The 23,129-nt window shown below is 45.2% G+C and overlaps 1 protein-coding gene across 10 annotated transcripts in view; it reads right to left on the reverse strand.

Moving 5' to 3' along the window:
* The window catches only part of SLIT2 (slit guidance ligand 2), a 482,157-nt gene that overhangs the window by 81,557 nt on the left and 377,471 nt on the right, over nt 1-23,129 (reverse strand). For 8 of the 10 annotated variants that reach the window (XM_060246234.1, XM_060246236.1, XM_060246232.1 and 5 more), the window contains exons 10-17: nt 18,013-18,084; nt 17,320-17,391; nt 15,284-15,355; nt 13,230-13,373; nt 12,905-13,068; nt 12,146-12,169; nt 6,236-6,386; nt 2,069-2,143 (exon numbers count right to left, since the gene is read on the reverse strand). In XM_060246234.1, the coding sequence (XP_060102217.1) occupies nt 2,069-2,143; nt 6,236-6,386; nt 12,146-12,169; nt 12,905-13,068; nt 13,230-13,373; nt 15,284-15,355; nt 17,320-17,391; nt 18,013-18,084 (774 nt within the window). The remainder of the gene's footprint in view (nt 1-2,068; nt 2,144-6,235; nt 6,387-12,145; nt 12,170-12,904; nt 13,069-13,229; nt 13,374-15,283; nt 15,356-17,319; nt 17,392-18,012; nt 18,085-23,129) is intronic. The other 2 variants (XM_060246235.1, XM_060246233.1) reach the window with 1 other exon arrangement.

Raw genomic sequence — 23,129 nt, forward strand, 5'->3', positions numbered from 1 at the left:
TTGCTATTGCAAATCCCACGTACTGGCATTTCTGAATGTATCTGACCATGTTTTGTTTGGGTGTGGCCTATACCTAGGCATATGAGCCAGGTACATTTATTCTTTGTTGGAGGGATGTCTCGGGTTTTCTGATTTCAAACTCAGAAATATGCTGTTATCAAATTTTAACCCCCAATTCACAATTAATTGTGCCAAATTTATGGCAGCAGCTAGGAGAATTCATGAGGATTATGTAAAGAAGGGATCTTGAACTGACTGTTTTTTGAATATTTCCAAGCTTGTATTTTATCTTTTCTTAAATGCCTGAGTACTTTGTATACCACCACAAATGCTACTGAAACTGATACAAATACAGAGACCATGCATAAAGTTGCCAAATTCTGTTCCCATGCAATCAGATTGCATTCTATGGTTCTTACAAGTCAAGGCCGAGGTAACAGATTGTAATTTTAACCAGTGTATTCTAGTTAATATATTTATGGAGCTGTATAATCTTTAATTTTTTTTTATCGTATGTACTAGATCGATTAAGCTAGAAGATGTTAGACCAATACTGTATTATTTGTCATATCTCATTATTCATGCTAATGTCCCATATTTTATTTTCACATTTATTTTTTAAATATTTTATGTTTTACCTATTTAGGCCTATCTTGATTTTTACATTTTTTTCTGTGGTCGTCGTTGGCCTGCATTTTGCTGTGTATTGGGTCATGGACCGTAATAAACCAAACTGAAACTGAAACTGAATGTATCTTCCACGGACATCATAGGGAATATCCTCACTTGGCTGCTCTGGAAAGACAAATGTTGCCGTCTTTCTACCTCAGATATGAACAATATAGCGTAATATGAATATTTCAATGCCTGTGGTGATATATTCTAATTGATTGTTACTGGCTGGGGATTTTTACAACTCTGAGAAAAAAAATCATACGTTATTTAAATAATAGTTTGTATTCTTTTTGATCAGAGTAATTCCTGCTTAAAAGTTGTTTGTTTTTTTTAATATAACCAGGGGTGGAATTCTAGCAGGAGCTCCTTTGCATATCAGGCCACACACCCCTGATGTAGCCAATCCTCCAAGAGCTGACAAGGCTCTTTTTTGTAAGCTGTTGGGAGGATTGGCTACATCAGGGGTGTGTGGCCTAATGTGCAAAGGAGCTCCTGCTAGAATTCTACCCCTGAATATAACTTTTAACAGCTAGCTGAGTTTCCAACCTTTCTTTGGAATAAGAAATTCAGTGAAATTAACTGGAACCCATCAGATACCAAAACCATTTCCCCCCCAGTCATTTAAGTTTAGTTGATTTTGTCTGCCTTACACACGCGGGCACAAACACTTTCACTCACTTATTCATCCCATGAATGTTTAATGAAGGGTGAAGTGAAAAGCAGACTTCAAAAGCGATCCAAGAAGCAGAACTGCATGTTTATGGCAAAAGCGAGGGAAGTTACGAAATATGAGGGAGGCAACTTTTTTGTCCTGCTGCAATTGCTCCGTGCCTGCAATAACCGCACTAGAGGTAATCGCACGTCCAGGCAACAGACTGGAAGGGGTTGAAACCATGCCAGAAAATAGAACAAAGTTTGAATCCTGCGGCACCTTTAAGACCATTGAAAGTTTAATTCTGGCCAGGGCTTTGTTTGTTGAAAAAGCCCAGCAGGATCTCATTTGTATATTAGTCCACACCCCCTGACACCAAACCAGCCAGAACTGCATTCCTGCTCAAAAAAGGCCTTTATTCTGGCTATAAGTTTTCATGTGCATGCATACTTCTTCCGGTATTTGAAGAAGTGTGCATGCACGCAAAAGCTTATACCCAGCATTCAATTTTGTTTGTCTTGCAAGTGCTACTGGACTTTGCTCTATTGCTTCAGACCAACACGGCTGCCCACCAGTAACAGGAAGTATTATTATTGACCATGCTGATCTCCATCAATGGGAAAGTTACCAGTTTCATCTTAAGTACTTCTCTTGTTCTCCTGTCGAACGTATTTTCTAAAACCAAATCACGCTGTCAAAAGCAGCAAGCTGCCAAAACGAGAAGACAATATAAACACTTACATTTTGCGCAACTGAGGAAGCTTCTTAAAGATCCCCGTAGCCTCCAACACTGTGAATTCATTGTTGTTGAGTCGCCTGTATGAGCAACATGCACACATACATTTACACTGCGAATAACAATAACAATAACTAGAGATCATTTTGTAGAAGAAGATATTGGATTTATATCCTGCCCTCCACTTTGAATCTCAGAGCAGCTCACAATCTCCTTTATCTTCCTCCCCCACAACAGGCACCCTGTGAGGTGGGTAGGGCTGAGAGGGCTCTCACAGCAGCTGCCCTTTCAAGGACAACCTCTGCCAGAGCTATGGCTGACCCAAGGCCATCCCAGCAGGTGCAAGTGGAGAAGTGGGGAATCAAACCCTGTAAGGTGGGTGGGGCTGGAGAGGGCTCTCACAGCAGCTGCCCTTTCAAGGACAACTCCTGCCAGAGCTATGGCTGATCCAAGGCCATTCCAGCAGGTGCAAGTGGAGGAGTGGGGAATCAAACCCGGTTCTCCCAGATAAGAGTCCGCACACTTAACCACTACACCAAACTGGTTTCTGGTGCAAGAGCTCAGTAGCACGTCTCATTTGCATATGCCCCAGGATCTGTGTGCAGCAGGGAGAGAACTCCCCACTGCATGCAGACCCTGGTTGGAGGTTCAGAAGCTGTGCTCCTATGAGCTCCTGATGAATTCAAGCCCCGACAATAACAATAATAATAATGAAGTTGAAGGTTCTAGGGGTTACACGATAGTTTAAAAACATACTATAGGGCTCTTCCCTCTGGTTTATATTTGAATATTTCCAGAAAAATGTAACTATTTATTTATTTCATTTCCACTCTGCCTTTCTCCCCAAAGCAGCTTACATTATTCTCCTCTTCCCAATTTTATCCTCACAACAACCATGCGAGTTGAGGCTGAGAGTGCATATCTGGCCCAAGGGCATCCAGCAATCTGCCATGGCAGGGTGGAGATTTGAACCTAGGTTTTGCAGATCTTGTCTGACACTCTGACATTACATTGGTTCTACTTTATACAAGAGAATTAAGTACATAAGAACATAAGAGAAGCCATGTTGGAGCAGGCCAGTGGCCCATCGACTCCAACACTCTGGGCGTTTTCGCACTCACCTTCAGCCGGCGCGACCCCCCTCTTCACCGCGCAGGATCTGCGCGGATTTCGCACTAAATGCCGTGGAGCAGCCAGAAGAGCCAGAAACTCCCGTCGCAAAAGCCGCGCAAATGGAAACTGCTTTTTGGCGGTTTACGTTTGAGCGGCTTTTGCGCCGGGAGCTTCCGGCTCTTCCGGCTGCTCCGCGGCATTTAGTGCGAAATCCGCGCAGATCCTGCGTGGTGAAGAGGGGGGTCGCGCCAGCTGAAGGTGAGTGCGAAAACGCCCAGTGTGTCACACAGTGGCCAAAAAACCCAAGTGCCATCAGGAAGTCCACCAGTGGGACAAGACACTAGAAGCCCTCCCACTTCCTCACTGTTCAGCCTTAAGAACATAAGAGAAGCCATGTTGGAGCAGGCCAATGGACCATCCAGCCCAACACTCTTTGTCACACAGTGGCCAAAAAACCCCAGGCACAATCAGGAAATCCACCAGTGGGACCAGGACACTAGAAGCCCTCCCACTGTGCCCCCCCAAGCATCAAGAATACAAAGCATAACTGCCCCAGATAAGAACAAATAAGAACAGATATGAACACAAGTATAAGGCATCCAAACCAATGGACCACCTAGTTCAACATCCTGTTTCCCGCAACGGCCAATCAGATACCCCCAAAAGGACTATAAGCACAGAGACTGAAGTGGCCCCTGTTGCAACTGGACCTCCAAGGAATGGCTTGCTCCAAATAAAAATTGTAAACAGCATGAGAGCATTTTTGCCATCAAAAGGAACGGATTGCTTCTAATAAAAATATTGTAGAGAGCTATTTGCCAACAAAATACAGAAGGGTTTTGCATCTGGTTTAAGAAGAAGTTCAGAAGAAGAAGAAGAAGATGATGATATTGGATTTATACCTCACCCTCCACTCCGAATCTCAGAGCGGCTCACAATCTCCTTTATCTTCCACCCCCACAACAGACAGTCTGTGAGGTGGGTGAGGCTGAGAGGACTCTCACAGCAGCTGCTCTTTCAAGGACAACCTCTGCCAGAGCTATGGCTGACCCAAGGCCATTCCAGCAGCTGAAAGAGGAGGGGTGGGGAATCAAACCCGGTTCTCCCAGTTAAGAGTCCGCACATTTAACCACTTCACCAAACTGGCTTACGCTCCTAATATAAATATATACACTTAAGTGGCATTGAGTGGATGAGAGAACTTGAAGAAAAGGATGATGTTGCAGAGGGCATTAACATTGAATTGTTACAAGAGGCTGATAACCCTGAAGGAAATAGGAAGGACTGCTCCTGAGGAAGCTTATTGATGAAATGAGCCTATATCTGGGTGCTCATTGAGAATGGACCTTCCTTGTAATATTGTAATTTGAGAATGGACCTTTCCTGAACCATTGTAACATATAAAAAGATTGTATGGTTCTAAAAAGGTTTTACTAAACATCGTTAAGCCAGTACACCAAAGGGTTTGTTTCTTTTATTGCCTCCTGGAGAAAAATGGCTACTTTGAAGGATGGAGTCTATGGTGAGGTGGCCAAACTTGCTTAATGGAAGAGCCACAAAGAATACACATCAGATGTTTGAGAGCCACAAGACATGAACATTAGATGTTTGAGAGCCCAAGATGAGGGAGGGAGGGAAGAAGGAAGGAAGTAAGGGAGGGAGGGAGGGAGGGAGGAAGAGAGGGAGGAGGAAATAAGATGGTGAGGGGAGAGGGAGGAGAGGTAGAAAGAAAGCAACTTTTAACTTTAAATGCATTCTCCAACCTGCCAGCCAGTTTGCCTTGACAAAGCGGTTTAAAGAAACAAATGTCTTCTCCAAGTCAGCTGATAGGGTGGTAAGGGCTTCAAGAGCCACACAATATGTGCAAAAGAGCCACGTGTGGCTCCCGAGCCGTCGTTTGGTCACCTTTGGTCTGTGGCATTGTACCATGCTGAGGCCCCTCCCCTCCCCAAGCCCCGCCCTCTCCCAGATCCACCCCCAAAGTCCTCAAGTATTTTCCAACACTGACCTGGCAACCCTCCCAATTATGTAGGAGCCTTTGCCCCAGCACAGCACTGGGAAGTTGAGTTGCTTTGCTTCCCCCATCTGCCAAACCTAATCTTGTTTAGAAGGTAGATGAGTTTCCACATAGCACCAGAGCAACTTATCGCAGGGAGTGCCAACTTCTTGACTGTTTTACATTAATTTAATTTGCGATTTACACCCCGCCCTAACCCGCCAGGCAGGCTCAGGGCGGCTTACAACATTAAAACATCGCAGCGATAACAAATTAAACATCCAGTTAAACAACAAATTTAACATATCTCATAAACGTAATACATAAAATAGAGGGTCACAACTCCAACAATAACACAGCCAGGAGCCACCGCTCAGCCGTTGGTATGACTTCAACTGGTTAACACCACTTAGCACAGCTTCAGGTCATTAACACCACTCAGACCCTTGACAAACTCAAGCACGAGGATAGCAAAGTGCTGGGGGAAGGTTTCAGAGGGCGCCTGGTAAATTAAAAGCCTGGCGGAAGAGCTCTGTCTTACAGGCCCTGCGAAACTTAGCTAAGTCCCACAGAGCCCGGATCTCCAATGGGAGCTCATTCCACCAGGGAGGGGCCTGGATTGAAGAGGCTTTGGCCCTTGTCGAGGTCAACTGGGCGTCCTTAGGACCAGGGATCACAAGAAGATGTTGTGTAGGCGATCTCAAAGCCTGGGGGGCTCACATGGGGAGAGGCGGTCCCAAGATATGCAGGTCCCAGGCCACTTAGGGCCTTCAAGGTAAGGACCGACACCTTGAAACGGATCCGGTACTCGATAGGGAGCCAACGCAGTTTGCGCAGCACCGGCTTTCCAGCATTTCCAAACATTAGCAATCCAACATTTTCCTTTCTCTTTTCTTAAATGTTTTTTGCGATCTAAGCTGTAGAAATGCAAAACACATGAGCTGCGGCCAGATAAGGTCTACAACGAACCCTCCAAAAACATAAAATAAGGAGCACCATTTACAACCATCAGAGAGCTGCCAGCAATTCCCTCTTAGGATGCCTCTGAGGACTCAAGACTTACAGTTCGGCTGTATATTGAGGAATGTGGTCAGGAAGTTTGCTAAACTTCTGATTGGAGCAGTCGACGGTTGTCCCTTCGCAGCGACATTTTTCGGGGCAGGCTAGGTCTGCGAAACAATCTCCGCTTAGTTTGGATCTGTAGTCTTCTGTGCCTGTGGATTGAAACAAACGACAACAAAAGACAGGTGATAAAGTCCACCGAGAAGGTAACGGAAACTGATTTTTTCTCGCAGAAGGAAAGGGACAAGACCGGCAGCACATACAACGAGGTAATCCGGGGAAAGGTTCAGTAAATCTCGTGATAACGAAGGAACACTGAGGTTTGAGAGAGGGTTAAATTTCAGAGGGCTTGAAATTTGCTGGGGGGAAAATTCACACGGTGGGATAACGTTAACTGCTTGAGCTTTTCACAGCTGTACTTTCTGCTGATTAAGTTGTCAGCCAATCTATTCCGTTTTACAGTCAAACACACATTAAACCCCCCCCCCCCCGCTAATTCTTGTTTGAGATATCTTTTTCCTGTTTCAGGATTAAGTAGATTCTCGTATCCCATTTCACTGCCGTTCTCCCCCCCCCCCCCGCCCTTCCCCACTTCACTGTTCACGACCCTCTCTGTAATCTCAGTACCATAAAATTTAAAGCCCTGTTTTCGTCTTCAATTTTTTTTTTAAATTTTAGAAGTGTGTAATCCTGACTTAAGCCTCAGCAGCCTGCCATGCTGTAGAAAGCTGCGCGACGTTCCGTGGTGCTTGACAGAACCATGTTTTACTCATACCTCACAACCACATGGTTAGATCAAGCACAACAGAAAATCTCGCTGAGTTATCACAACTTCATCCACTTAGGCCAAGGGAAAGCAGCCAAGGGAGAGAAAGAGAGAGGAAGAGGGAGAGAGAGAGAGAGAGAGAGAGGAAAGAACAGGCTAGTACTGCAGTGGGAAAAACCGTTGACGGATGGCTTGGAATTCTTCTTACAGAATGTCCACTGCCACTGCAGCACCAATGGATTGGAAACAACACAGAAACACAGCGGCGGGAAAGAAAGGCATCTTCGTCATCCCTCGCCAAGTGACAGAACTGAAGGAACATTCCATATAGATCAAGAAGAAACATCTAGAAAGGACTTCAGGGGGTAGGCTGATGGTGGGGAGGGAAAGGAAGAAAAGAAAGGGGGAAAAAAGTCAAAAGACTGATGAAGTTCTTCTCAGACAGAAGGTGCAAAAAAGGACTGAGGCTGGAAGTGGAAGGTGTGTCAGGGTTTGGAAGGATTCTGTTTGCTCAGTTCACGCGACTGCGCGTTACTTACAGCCCAGATGGTGAACTCCTGAAAGAAGAAAGACAGCCAAAAAGGAGGAAAGAAAGACAAGAGTGTGATCTCAGTGAAAATAAAAATACAAAGCTCATCCTTGCTAGCTCTCCGCTAGGGTTTGGGTGGCCCCCTGACTCCTTCAAGGCCTTCAAGATTTTCAAAGGAAATCAATGGACGCTGGACTTTGCTCTCCACCGCTTTGATTATATGAGATCCAGGGCATAATTTATACCTGGTCTGGCTGGGGGACCCTATTTGAGTGGAAAGGCAGCATGGGTGTGTTTGGTGTAGTGGTTAAGTGTGCGGACTCTTATCTGGGAGAACCAGGTTTGATTCCTCCACTTGCACCTGCTGGAATGGCCTTGGGTCAGCCATAGCTCTGGCAGAGGTTGTCCTTGAAAGGGCAGCTGCTGTGAGAGTCCTCTCAGCCTCACCCACCTCACAGGGTGTCTGTTGTGGGGGAGGGAGATAAAGGAGATTGTGAGCCGCTCTGAGACTCTTGAGTGGAGGGCGGAATATAAATCCAATGTCGTCGTCTTTTAAATAAATAAATAGGGTTTTTTTTGAAGGGGCGCAGTAAAACAAAAGCATAACACGTATTGCAAAAGCCACGCAGTATGGTGCTCTCATCCGGATTCTTAAATAGTTCATCAAAACATACTATAATTTGAGGCCTCTGTTAGCTTACTTAATAAGCCACTTAAAAACACGATCAAAGAAATTGGATTGTTCGGGGATCCTGTAATTTGGTGACCAAAGAAATGCATATTACATATTACAGAACCATTAGGAACAAGTTGGAAGGAAAAAAAAACCCCTTCTCCCAGATTTATTCCGCTTCTAGTTACTTTACTCCCTTTTTGGGAAGTAAAGCAGACTAGAAATGTTCTTAAAGGAATTGAAACAAATTCTTGATCAATAGTCTACGGTTTCCAAATCTTATTCAGGATCAGAATATTCATACGGAAAAAAATGAATTAATCCTTTAAACATGTATTCAGTGTGCCGTTGTGATACATGGACGTTCAAACATATATTTATTTAAGAGCAGAAACTAGCTGTAAGTGGGGATTTTTTTGAGCAAGGACACACAGGGATGCAGTTCCAGCTGGCTTGGCGTCAGGAGGTGTGGCCTAATATGCAAATTATAATCTTGCTTTTAGCAAGCTCACAAGCACTTTGATTTGTCTAATAAATACTTAATTCTATTAAAGTATGCTATGTTCAAGGAAACTGACAGCATGATCCCGTGCAGAGGTCATCCAATATAAACCCACTGAAATCTACTCGCTTATGTCTGTTTGCAGTGGCATAAAGTCACAGCTGCCTTACGGTAACCCCGTAAGGTTTTCAAGGCAAGAGACTAACTGATGCTATTGTCTTTCTATGCATAGCGACCCTGGAATTTCTTGGTGGTCTCTCATCCATGTACTAACCATGGCAGACCCTGCTTAGCTTCCGAGATCAGATGGAATCCATCCAGGCCACAACTCTGCTGGCTTAGACCACAGCAACTCTGCACAAGACTACATCATGGGCGGGGGGGGGGGCGGAATTCTAGCAGGAGCTCCTTTGCATTTTAGGCCACGCACCCCTGATGTAGCCGATCCTCCAAGAGCTTACAAAAAAGAGCCTTGTAAGCTCTTGGAGGATCGGCTACATCAGGGGTGCATGGCCTAACACGCAAAGGAGCTCCTACTAGAATTCTACCCCCGATCATGGGTCTTTTTTTTTTGATACTATTATCTCTTTTCTCTTCATTTTAGTATTCGGGTGAACTCCCAGATTTATCAAGTAACTGCCGATTCAAAAGTTAATTTCTTTCCTGTTTTTACGTGTCGCAGAAGAACAAGACAGGGATCCCACATGTGGACAGAGCTCTGAGATTCCTGTATTCTTCGATCCTTCATGTCTGCCCATCGGTGAGATCCAAATATTATTCTTTCCACATCCTATCCATTTCCTGCGGTGTATGCAATATGAAAGGAAGGATGCAAGCAGAGCCTGCAGAACCAGACCCAGTGGTCCATCATAGTCCATATGAACATAGGAAGCTGCCTTATACTGAATCGGACCCTCGGTCCATCAAACTCAGTATTGTCTACTCAGACTGGCAGCAGCTCTCCAGGGTCTCAAGCTGAGGCTTTTCACGCCTATTTGCCTGGACCCTTTTTAGATGGAGATGCCGGGGATTGAACCTGGGACCTTCTGCTTTGCCACTGAGCCACAGTCCAGAATCCTGGTTCGCCCAGCGGCCAACCAGTTGCCCTAAAGGGCCAAACAAACAGGATGTGGAGGCCAAGGCTTCCCCCTGCTGTCACCTCCTAAAACTGGTATTCAGAGGTTTGCTGCCTCTGTAGATGGAAGATCCCTTCACTCATCTTGGCTAATAGCCACTGATGGACCTCTCCTCTACAAATCTAGCCCTCCTTTTAAAGCCTCATGGCCATCAACATCCCCCTCCGGCAGCGAATTCTACAGTTTACATATTGAGTAAATAAGTACTTCCTTTGACTGCTATTTCTAAAAAAAACCCCTAACGTGCCGGCCTCAGATGCAGCAGGAGCTCACAGAAGCGCAGCTCCTGAACCTTTTGGAGGGTTTCCCCTCCTTCTCCCCACTTACCCTGTCCATTGAATAGTAGGTGCAGCTACATAGAAATTTCTGGATTAGGAGAGTGGGCAGCCAACCAGCCCCCAGTGGCTTTGCCACGTCCCCAGCAGCCCTCATTAACCCCTGGAAAAGCCCACACCACCCTTCATTCACTTCTTATTTGATTTTGGGTGGTGGGTGGCTTGCTGGCTTTTTGACTTGGGGGAGAGGGTGGTCCAGGAGAGCCCCAGGTGAGCGAGGCCTGCTCAGGCTGGCTGGATCTCTAGCCAGCCCAAGCAGGCCTCATTTGCCCGGGGCTCTCCTTTCTTGCATCAGGTTGCTTTTGGCTAGGAGGGCATATGCTAATGAGTTATGCTAATGAGCTCCATCACCTATTTTTCTACAAAACGAAGCCTGCTAATGTGTAAAACATTTCCCAAACAAACAGTGCAATCCTAAACAGAGTTATACCTTTCTAAGAGCATTGATTTCAATAGATTAAGCAGGGTGTAATGCTGTGTAGGACCGCACTGTAAAACTCTACTGAAGAACAGGAATTGCCAGTGGCATATTTTGTTCATTCTGTGCTTGACTAGTATTACTAAAAAGGGCTTAAAAAAAAACCTTAATGGTTCCTCCAACCTAAAGATTGAGTGTTATGCGACAGTCAAAACAGACCAAGTTAAACATGTCAATATAAAAAGCTGTAGTTGAGACTGATCAATAAATCACAGTGCTGCAGACTGATCATACATCTGTAGTTCTTGAAAGAACAATCTTTGCACCAATGGAACACTCAATTATTAGACTGGGTTTTCTAGACAGTAAATTACAGTTGATGTTTTTTAACGCTGTCAGTTCATGCGTATGCAGTTCAATCAAAAGCTTCATTAGACTTCTGAGTACTTTAGCCAATCAATTATGTATCACAAATTAGAGATATCGTAATAGCAGTGTATGATTGTGTCGGGTTAGCCCCTCCCCCCCCCATTAAAGGAAGCACTGCACTCATCCGTCAATGGCAAAGGGGGCAAAAGAAAGATGTCTCCAAGACGCAATATCAATCACCCATGTGGGATACGTCAAGAGAATTAGTAGAGTCTGAAGTGAGAGATGTTAACTTTTAAAGCCTTTGCCCCCTTTATCAGAAACGTTTTCCCCTAAGGTACCTGCAGCCCCTGTATGCCTTTGCGAGGGACATGAACCTAGTTTTTGCTTGGCATTTGTGTGCGGATGTGATTTCACAAACACAGGGATCAAAGGTCACGAGTAAAACAAGCAACAGACCAGACAGTCAAGCAAGAAACTGTGAGTTTGGTGCATAAGAGCAACGCAGGAACGAGTATTCCTTTGGAAAGGGTCTTTGGAGTACAGTAGCTCCTTTTGATCGTGGTAGGCTGGCCAATAGGGGGCCATGAAGGGCTGTGGGGGGCCCTTTAAATCATGCAGGAGGCTGGTGACTGCTCCTGCCACCTCTCCCTCATGATTCGAACCCCACCAATCAGCTGATTTGTGGTCCCTTTAAATGGCACGGGAGGGGCAGCGGTTGCCCCTGGGTGCCCCTCCCATATGATTTAAATTGTGCAGGTGGGAGAGGGGCAGTCTGGGGGTGAGCCCCCCCCCAAAAAAACAAAACTGTCAGAGGGCCAGGCCCTGTGGGCCCCTAGTTAGCTACGGGCCTGATAGTAGGATCCCCTTCCTTTAAAAGCAGCTCAGGAGCTACGTTTTAAATAGCAGAGCAGAAGGAAAGTGAGTAGGATATGCAAAGCAGATATAGGAATATCTCAGAATAGCTGGCGCGACCGAGCTAAAGTCCCACTCGGACAGTCTCTGTGCTCGTGGGCGAGCTGGATCTCAAGAGCTGCGTGCATAGCCCAAGTTAAAACTACAAACTAAAGCTATTTTAAGAGGCTTTCATTAGTGTAAGCATGCATGCACTGGGGTTCTACGCTTTTGGTGAAAGGGGTGGGGGGAGGAGCCTGTAGTTAGTTCACTGTACAGCCAAACCTACCTGGAATGAAATACTGTTCTTTAGCTAAACAAAAAAAAAAAAGAGAGAGAGAGAAATAGAATATGTACCTGAATTTCAGCAAGTAAAGAATTAATTCTATTAGACTTGAGAACCATCTACAGTTAATTACAGGTAACTGAGAGGCGGGGGATGCGTTTTCCAAGCAATTCCTGATACAAGCACGGCTGGATAACGAACATACTTTGAGCCAAAACTATCCGCCACTTCGCTTCTACCGGATTAACTATATAATATGAAATGCACCTGGAACAGCTGGTCGCCAGATGAGAGAGGTTAGGCTTTAAGGTTAGGCTTTAGAAGTAGGAAATGAAGTAAGATTAGAAAAAGCAAACAGCACGTTTCAGCATGATATAAGTTTCCCTGTGTATTATGAATGTCATGTTTTCACATTTGGTTGTATTTTTAAGATGTTGCCCCTATGCCAGATTGGATTCTGTTTTCTTTCTTTTCGTTTTTTAAAAGAAAAGGCGACCGATGAGAGGAATACCTCACACCGTGCATTCAATTTCTTGCCCCCCGTTTTGTGTCCAGCAGAGGCGGTGCTGACTTTGTAGACTACAGGAACCTTGGAGGATCAAACAGTTCCGTTCGGGACAGAGGTGGTACGACGGCGAAACCGTTTGGCTAAAAAAAAGGAGGCCGCTTTTCGTTGAGAGTGTCGGCAACTGCTTTTCAAACGGGAGGGGTGGGTGGGGAGGGGAGTAAAAGAAAAAGTAGCAGTTGAACTAAGGAAATTACCTGAACAGCGAAATTTCTTGCTTTTGATCTGGCCGATCCTTTTGTTTGCCAGACGGCGGGGGCTGGTGCAGCGGGCACCGCTGGTTTCAATAGGGTTTGTATGGAGATAATCCGCCAGCCACTTCAGATGGCAGTCGCAAATAAATGGGTTCTGAGCCAGATGCCTTTCAGAAATAAAAAAAGAAAAGAGCGCTTTTTTACATGTTTGTGGTTGGTCTCGGCAGTTCCCAAAGTTTTTCCTCTGTCTATCTGGGGACAAATCCTCCCCTTCCCACCACCCAAAGGCTGAAGCACATGGCAACCGGTGGAGAATTCTAATACATACAGGGTCTGAATCGCTCGGAGCGGGGAAAAGGTGCCCTTTGCAATGGTCTGCAGCTTATTATCGTACAAAGACAGGAGGTTCAAGTTGTGCAGGTCTTGAAAAGCATCAACTCGCAGGCAATTTATCTTGTTGGCATTTAACAACCTGCGAAACCAAAGACAATGAAATGTGGATTAAGAGGCTGGTTTACCGATTCTGAAGCATCCGCGGTTGGGGGAAAAAAGCACACCGCTTTATTTTATAAAGTCCCCTGAATTATACAAGTTACTTAAGCCCGGTCAAATATATCTATACTCAGCGTATCCGGGGATATACCGACTTTCCTTAAGCTTTAATATCGGGCGTTCGGTTAATGCACACAGGGAATACACGGCCAAAGAAATTAGCAAGGAAATCACTATTACATTCATTTCAAATGTTAAATTAGATCATTTCTCTAGTTGAATTGGATTAATTGAAGCCTGGTTTGAAAGGGGAGACGTCATTTCTTTCTCGATCCTGCCATTCCACTGAGCAAAGTTAATTTATTTATTTAAACATTTATACAGCACTCTTCTTTTTGGCTCCAGGGCGAAGCCCTCCTCCTGTTTAAGGAGCACTCCTCCAAATGAAGCGGCTCTTCCACTGGAGGAAAAGCAACTAAAGTCAGAGGAAGAGGGGCTATGTCTCAGTGGTGGAGCATCTGCTTGGCATGCAGAAGGTCCCAAGTTCAATCTCTGCCAACTCCAGGTAAGGTTTAGGTAGTACGTCACGGGAAAGACCTCTGCCTGAGACCCTGGAGAGCTGCTGCTAGTATGAGTAGACTGTACTAACTTAGATGGACCAAGGGGTGGCCAAATTGTGGCTTGGAAGCCACATGTGGCTCTTTCACACATATTATCTTGAAGCCCCGGTGGCTCAGTGGTAGAGCATCTGCTTGGTAAGCAGAGGGTCCCAGGTTCAATCCCCGGCATCTCCAACTAAAAAGGATCCAGGCAAGTAGGAGTGAAAAACCTCAGCTTGAGACCCTGGAGAGCCGCTGCCAGTCTGAGTAGACAAAACTGACTTTGATGGACTGAGAGTCTGATTCAGTATAAGGCAGCTTCATATGTTCAGCCAGCTTGGAGAAGTAATTTTCTTTTTAATTCTCCAAGCCAAGCTAGATGATGGCTTGGAGAATGCATTTCTTCCTCCCTCCCACTCCCTCCCCCCTCTCTCCATCTATTGTCCTTCCTTCCTTCCTTCCTTCCTTCCTTCCTTCCTTCCTTCCTTCCTTCCTTCCTTCCTTCCTTCCCTGTCTTACAGGTCAAACATCTGATGTTCACATCTTGTGACTCTCAAACATCTGACATTTACTCTACGTGGCTTACGATACGCGAGTTTGGCCACCCCTGCCCTAGAGAACATATCTGCAGGATCCAGCCTACGGTTATAGGCAAACCACCTGATTCACAGTCCATTGTCTTGTCTGAACTGAACTACTGTCACACTAGTTAATATAAACATTTATAAAATGCTATAAACGTTAATACAAATGAAAGTGACATATCCATGGAGATGAAGTGAAACTACAGACCCCAAAGTGATATACTGCAATACACAAGAGTGAATTCATTGTTAGTGAGGGGAGAGACTGTGTATCAAACAGGCCTGTAGTTAACCAGTGGCCCACGGGGCCTGGCCCCGATAGTTTTGGGGGGCCCCTCACCCCCGGGCTGCCCCTCTCCTTCCTGTGTGATTTAACTCATGGAGGAGGGGTGCCCGGGAGCAGCCGCTGCCCCTCCCATGCCATTTAAAGGCCCACAAATCAGCTGATCAGCGGGGTCTACATTCTGCAGGAGGGGTGGCAGGAGCAGTCAGCAGCCTCCGGCATGATTTCAAGGCCCCCCCTCCCCCCACGGCCTCTACGGGGCTGGTATCAAATATATGGATGGAAAGTCATAAAGGGCTACTGATCTTCCAAAAGGCTGGTTTTCTACCCCACAAATGTTTGGCCATACCCCGGTACAAGTTATATTTAAAGCAGAGGTCACTTCTCAGTGTACAAAAAACAAGATCAGATTTCAAATACTCACAACAACTGCAGGGAGAAGAGTCCTTCAAACAGGCCTTTGGGAAGTTCTGTGATTTTGTTTCCATAAAGGACGCTGTGACAAATAATCAATCCAAAAAGGTGACTGACTGGAAGCAGAAATATATTCGTCTAGAACGGCTCTAAAATCGCACAAGGACCCGAGACAAGGAAAGTAAAGGCTTCGGAACAGAACTAGGGATGCCAGCCTCCAGGTGAGACCTGGGCATCCCCTAAGATTGCAGAGGTCAGTTCCCTTGGAGAAAAGGGACACTTTAGAGCAGGGGTGTCAAACTCATTTGCTATGAAGGCTGGATCTCACTTAAATGAGACCTTTAGGGGCCGGGACATATTAGGTTGGGCCGCGCCTTATTTAAGATTAGGTAGCAGAGATATAAACCTTATAAAGAACACAAACACAATGACATTTAAAAAAAAACACCTTAAAACATGGTTAAAATGTTAGCACTCATAAAAGCGCTTTCTTTGTACTTCTCCCATGGGATCCAGGGAACTGAGCATAGGAAGCTGTGGCTCTTTCCTTCCTTTCCCAAGGGATGGGGAAGGAGTCTCAGCCAATAGAAGAGACAGAGGCTTGGCTCAGTAGCTCTGCCGTGCGATTCAGAGACTCTGGAAGAAAAGCTCTGCCTTCTCCCCTTCCTCCCCAAGGGAGGATCCTCAGCCAATGGAGAAAACAGTGGCTTTGCTCTGTAGCTCCTGTGCGATTGAGCAAGCCTTGCAAAGCAAGCTGTGATGCAGAAGGAAGCAAGAGAAAGGGAGGAGGAAGCAGATGACAGCCAGTTGCTTGGCCCAATAGGAGCCCTCTGAGGGCCTGATTCGGCCCCTCGGCCGCATGTTTGACACCCCTGCTTTCGAGGGTGGACTCTGGGGCACTGTGCCCCACTGAGGTCCCTTCACTCCCCAGGCTATATCCACAAATCTCCAGGAGCTTCCCAACCTGGTCCTGGCAACCCTTTCTTTCTTTCTTTCTTTCTTTCTTTCTTTCTTTCTTTCTTTCTTTCTTTCTTTCTTTCTTTCTTTCTTTCTTTCTTTCTTTCTTTCTTTCTTTCTTCCCTCCCTCCCTCCTTCCCATCAGATTTATATCCCACCCACCCCTAACAGGCACGGGGAGGCTAACAACAGTTAAAAACCACATAGAATACTAAAAAAGCAATATACAATAAAATCAATTCTACACATTTTAACCATAAAATCCAAGATGGATGTTGGTGTTTCTCAATATCTATATTTGTCCAGTAGGACTGTCAGTGCTGTGGTGACTGAGTTGTCCAATGGTCACCAGCCTATAGGCTACTGTGTGGTTTTGCCGCTATGTATTGCTTTTAATTTTATAATTACTTGTTTTATGTTGTAAATTTTAATCTGTAAATACGTACTGAAATTTCTGCTGTAAGCCGCCCTGAACCTGCTTGCGGGATAGGGCGGGATAGAAACCCCCAAATTAAATTAAATTAAATTAGAACACTACCTTTCTTCTGAGATATGGGAGTACTTCTTCACCCAAAGGGTGATTAACATGTGGAATGCACTGCCAAAGGAGGTGGTGGCGGCTACAAGCACAGACAGCTTCAAGAGGGGATTGGATAAAAATATGGAGCAGAGGTCCATCAGTGGCTATTAGCTACAGCGTATTGTTGGAACTCACTGTCTGGGGCAGTGAAGCTCTGTATTCTTGGTGCTTTGGGAGGGGGCAACAATGGGAGTGCTTCTAGCCCCACTTGTGAACCTCCTGATGGCACTTGGCGGTTTTTTGGCCACTGTGTGACAGTGTGTTGGACTGGATGGGCCATTGGCCTGATCCAATATGGCTTCTCTTATGTTCTTATGTCTGGGGCAGTGATGCTCTGTATTTTTAGTGTTAGGGGGGGACAGTGGGAAGTCTTCTAGTATCCTGGCCCCACTGGTGGACCTCCTGATGGCACTTAGGGTTTTTGGCCACTGTGTGACTCAGAGTGTTGGACTGGATGGGCCATTGGCCTGATCCAATATGGCTTCTCTTATGTTCTTAGTCATACTCACAGTGAATTGAGGGAGCGCAGGCCCTGGAAGGCATCTGGTGCCGCCTCCGAGATCTGATTATTGCTCAGATCGCTAAAACGAGAAACAAGATTGTCTTCAATTAATCCAAGTATGCCCTCCACGCAGTCAGGCTTTCATCTTCAGCGGAATGTTTAAACAGCCACTTATTTCATCTCGTAAGGCACAGTGCACGGATTGAATCCCAAAAGCTAAGGAATGAGCCTTTCCACTTTATGGAAAAAGTACACACAGTTCAATACTCTAGAAACAATGTCTTAAATTCTGACAATAACCCAAAACTTCCACCCACTTTTCACATCGGGAATGGAGAACGTTAAATTAGCCCGAATGCTGGATGCTGCGCAAGTCGTAACACTGCAGGGCAAGGCACGTCTTCTAAAATTAAAACCCTCCCTTTAGAAAGATCACTTTTGTTAACTGAAACGTAACGTACGGGGCTCAGATTAATTTGTATAATAAATTGTCATAAGTGGCGGTTGTTAACATGACAAAAGAGCGGCGTAGACCCAACAATCAGACACAGCCATATCAACCAATCTGTCAGCTGTCAGACTGCCTTAAGTAGTCGTACGCTGATGGAAGGCCCTTTATATAGCCACGACCTGTTGTGTGTGTGTTTTTTTTTAAAATCCAAATTTGTTTTATCTAAACCCTAAAATATTTCTCACTCACATTCTTCTCAGCTTTTTGTACGGTGAGAAAGCTCCAGGGGGGATGACCTTAATGGCGTTCTGCTCCAACCGTCTGGGAAAGAAAAATAATATTATGGAAAACTCGAAATCATAACACAAGAATGGCAATCTAAAAATATGTATAATTCATGTCAGTATTAATGAAAAGGAATGCATTTTAAAAACTTAGGTGATTTTTTTTTCCTCTCCTCCTTGCTTGGTGAAAGATTATGCCATGGGAATCAAGGGTCAGCAACTGGTTTCGTTTAAAAAGACAAGAACAAAAAAACAAAGACATTTTTATCATCCTGACATTCTGGGTAGCAACAGCTTAAAATGAGCACTAATCTGATTGAGAGGAGCCCCGTGGCACAGAGTGGTGAAACTGCAGTACTGCAGTCCGAGCTCTCTGCTCACGACCTGAGTTTGATCCTGGTGGAAGCTGGGTTCAGCTAGCCAGCTCAAGGTTGACTCAGCCTTCCATCCTTCTGAGGCCAGTAAAATGAGTACCCAGCTTGCTGGGGGGTGGGGGGAGTGTAGACGACTGGGGAAGGCAATGGCAAACCACCCCGTAAAAAAGTCTGCTGCGAAAATGTCATGATGCGCCATCACCCCAGAGTTGGAAACGACTGGTGCTTGCACAGGGGATTACCTTTAGCTTTTTAATCTGCTTTACATATGCTACATGTCTGGAATAGTCTGTGTTGCAACAAGAAAGATAATTGCCTGGGCCTTTCTAATAGACAACACAAAAAGTGGGTTCTAGATCAAACCAAGCTTAATCTCTCCCTAGAAGCTAAAATGACTAAACAGAGACTATTATACTTTGGTCATACCATGAGGACAAGACTCACTAGAAATGACTATGATGCTAGGAGAAGTTGAAGAAAACAGGGAACAGACCCAACATGAAATAGACTGACAGTCAAGAAAGCCACATAGTTCAGGGTTATTAATAAGAGGATATTTTGGCGCTCATAAATTCATAGGATCTCCATAAGCTGGAAGTGACTGTATAGCACATAACAATCATTCCTTACTTTTTGAAATATATTGGATTTGATGTCTGACAGAAGTCCCCGCTGACTCTTCCTATGCTTTTAGGAACCTCAATTTATACTAAAATATCACTTCACGTTTGAGCTTGCAAATTCAGTGATTTCTCTGGCGAGTCAGGGAACTGCATTATTGTTTCCTAACAAAATGCAAATAAAGTGAGGCAGAATCTTTATAAATTATAGTAAACCACTTGCAAGGAAAAACAAATGAGAATCAAGGAGGCTTCTGAAGTGTTCGGTTTGCTGGGAAGGTGGGGGAATGCGGGCAAAGCGACAGGTTAGTGCGGGGGTGACCAAACTTGCATAATGTAAGAGTCATATAGGATAAACTTCGGATGTTTCGAGACCCGCACAGGAAGGAAGGGTGGGTAAGAAAGGTGGAAAGAAAGTGAATAGATGTGGAAAGGAGGTGGAAAGGACACAACTTTAATTCTAACTGGCGAGAGCAAGTTTGGTGTAGTGGTTAAGTGTGTGGACTCTTATCTGGGAGAGCCGGGTTTGTTTCCCCACTCCTCCACTTGCAGCTGCTGGAATGGCCTTGGGTCAGCCATAGCTCTGGCAGAGGTTGTCCTTGAAAGGGCAGCTGCTGAGAGAGCCCTCTCAGCCCCATCCACCTCACAGGTTGTCTGTTGTGGGGGAAGAAGATAAAGGAGGTTATAAGCCACTCTGAGACTCTGATTCAGAGAGAAGGGCGGGATATAAATCTGCAAAGTTCTTCTTTTTCTTCTCAATTGCATTCTCCAAGTCATCAGATGGCTTGGAGAAGTGATTTAAAGAGACAAATGCCTTCTCCAATCTGGCCGATGGGGTGACGGGGGCTTCAAGAGCCACATAATATGTGTGAAAGAGTCACGTGTTGCTCCCGAGCCACAATTTGCCCCCCCCACCCCCGGGTTAGGGAGTTAGGAAAGGGACGGTTGGAGAGTTGGCAAACAGCAAAAGGAGACTGCAGGTGAGAGCAGGTGTTATGTATTTTATTTATTTAATGCATCTGTACCTCGTCTTTCTCCCCAGTGGGGTCCCAAAATCAGCTTACCTTATTCTCCTCCATTTTATCTCACAACCATCCTGTAGAACAAAATAGGAGTCAAGTTGCACCTTTAAGACCAACTTAGCTTTATTCGGAACATAAGCTTTCCTGTGCTCTAAGCACACTTCATCTGATGAGGAATCGGGCACAGTGAGCAGAGCCACACATAGCTGGTAGGCAATGGCTCAGAATATAAATGGTACAGATTTAAGATCCAATGACAGAATAGCAAAATTATTTGGTAGGCAGTGGATCTTAAATCTGTACCATTTTGCATTCTGAGCCACTGCCGACCAGCTATGTGTGGCTCTGCTCACTGTGCCCGATTCCTCGTCTGATGAAGTGTGCTTAGAGAGCACACGAAAGCTTAAGTTCTGAATAAAACTAAGTTGGTCTTAAAGGTGCCACTTGACTCCTATTTTGTTCTACCACTTCAGACCAACACGGCTGCCTACTTGGATCTAACAACCACCCTGCATTAGCCTGAGAGGGTGTGAGTGGCCCAAGGTCACCCAATGAGCTTCCAGGGCTTGAGCGGGGATTTGAACAGTCTCGCAGTCCAACACTCATAACCACTACACCAAACAGAGAGGAGCTACGTCCCTGTGAGCTGAGTAACCAACAACAAGTATATAGCAATGGAGACGTGAGAGGGTAAGCAAGAAGGGAGCCATTTTGGACAAGGCTGATCCATAGCTACCATAGACAGAAAAACTCAGACGTATGAGTGCCCCGTGGCGCAGAGTGGTAAAGCTGCAGCACTGCAGTCGGTGCTCACGCGACCTGAGTTCAATTCCAGTGGAAGCTGGGTTCAGGTTGCCAGCTCTAGGTTGACTCAGCCTTCCATCCTTCCGAGGTCCGTAAAATGAGGAGCCAGCTTGCTTGGGGGGGAAAGTGTAGATGATTGGGGAAGGCAATGGCAAACCACTCCATAAAAAGTCTGCCGTGAAAACGTGAAAGCAACGTCACCCTAGAGTCGAAAATGACTGGTGCTTGCACAGGGGACTACCTTTATCTTTTTTATGAGGAGAAACCAACTGCGGTGAAAACACATTATCAATGCCATGAAGAAGAAGACTTCAGAGTTATACCCCGCCCTTCTCTCTGAATCAGACTCAGAGCAGCTTAAAATCTTTTATATCTTCTCCCTCCACAACAGACACCCTGTGAGGTGGGCTGAGAGAGTACTCACAGCAGCTGCCCTTTCAAGGACAACTCCTACGAAAGCTATGGCTGACCCAAGGCCATTCCAGCAAGTGCAAATGGAGGAGTGGGGACGCAAACCCAGTTCTTCCAGATCAGAGTCCGCGCAATTATCCTCTACATCAAACTGGCTCTGTACATCAAACTGGGTCCAGCATGAGTGTGAAAGTATGTGCAAAAATGGGAGTTCAGATTTTGAGAAGAAACTCTTGCTTTAATTTCTGTAAACCAAGGGTCTCCAACCTTTTCGGACCTGTGGGCACATTTGGAACACTGTGTAGTGGGTGTGGCATCAAAATGGCTGCTGTAGGAGGCGGAGCCAGCCACAAAACGATTGCCACAGTTCAACTTCAGTAACGCAGCGCAGATCCTTGTGCTGTGGTCGACGCTACTGCCAAAGCAACTTTTCTTTTTTAAAAAACAACAACAAAGCCAATCAAATCTCTTAACAGCCAATCAGAAGCCCTGCAAGGCAAAAGCCTAACCTGGCCACATCTTCTTCCTAAAAACACCTGGCGGGTGCCATGATGCCCACAAGCATCACCTTAGGGACTCCTGCTGTAAGCTGTCAAAAATAGTGAACAGATAAATCAGTCAGAATTTTTAATTTTAATCTTTCGTTATTTTTAACACTCCTAAGCAAGTAAAATTGCCACTTTTCCTTAAGGCATTGTACACGCATTGGGCTCCAACAAGACACATTGACAAAGTTTGAACACTCGTAAGAGCAAAGGAACTTCAACACATAAGAAAAAATAAATCTCACAGTGATCCAATATCCCTTCAATGCTATTAAGGGTTCGGTTCTCCTATCTGTTACAGAGTTAAGAAACTTTCCAGTTCTACTCTGCAGGGGGAAAAAAAATAGTATCCTCCCCACCCCCATGTGTATCTACACCAGGCGTGGGGAATCTTTTTTCTGCCAAGGGCCATTTGGATATTTATAACATCATTCGCAGGCCATACAAAATGATCAACTTAAAAACGGTGCTCCGCCAAGGGAGAACGATTCAGGCTGGCAAAATTAATGCAAATAATTGTTTTTCTATTTGAAGTCGTGTGGGGCGAGCCTAATTGGGGAGAGGAAGTGAGGGCCTTGCGGGACCTTGCCCAGTTCCACAAGGCCTGTAAGACCACTCTCTTTCGGTTGGCTTTCAACCAACGCTGAGCCTTGCATCGTAGGGAAAATGCGGAAATACTGTCGCCATTGAAATTATATAACATCAAAGAGACTAGCACCCAATTATTCTGACTGTTTTAATTATTGAATGTGTAATTTTATAATATGGATGGATTTTAATTGTTTGTTGCGGTTTTATACTGTGAGCCGCCCTGAGCCTGCTTCGGCGGTGAGGGCGGGATATAAATTGAATCAAATAAATAAATAATTTGGCACGCACACATATACACACACATACCCTGCCCGGGGCTTGTTTTTTGTAGAAAAAGCCCAGCAGGAACTCATTAGCACATTAGGTCACATCCTCGAATATTAGCATATTAGGCCACATCCTCGAATATTAGCACATCAGGCCACATTCTTGAATATTAGCACATCAGGCCACATCCTTGAATATTAGCACATTAGGCCACATCCTCGAATATTAGCACATTAGGCCACATCCTTGAATATTAGCACATTAGGCCACATCCTCGAATATTAGCACATTAGGCCACATCCTCGAATATTAGCACATTAGGCCACATCCTCGAATATTAGCACATCAGGCCACATTCTTGAATATTAGCATATTAGGCCACATCCTCGAATATTAGCACATCAGGCCACATCCTCGAATATTAGCACATCAGGCCACATCCTTGAAT

Source organism: Heteronotia binoei, chromosome 9 (assembly GCF_032191835.1).
Source record: "Heteronotia binoei isolate CCM8104 ecotype False Entrance Well chromosome 9, APGP_CSIRO_Hbin_v1, whole genome shotgun sequence".
Lineage (NCBI taxonomy): Eukaryota > Metazoa > Chordata > Lepidosauria > Squamata > Gekkonidae > Heteronotia > Heteronotia binoei.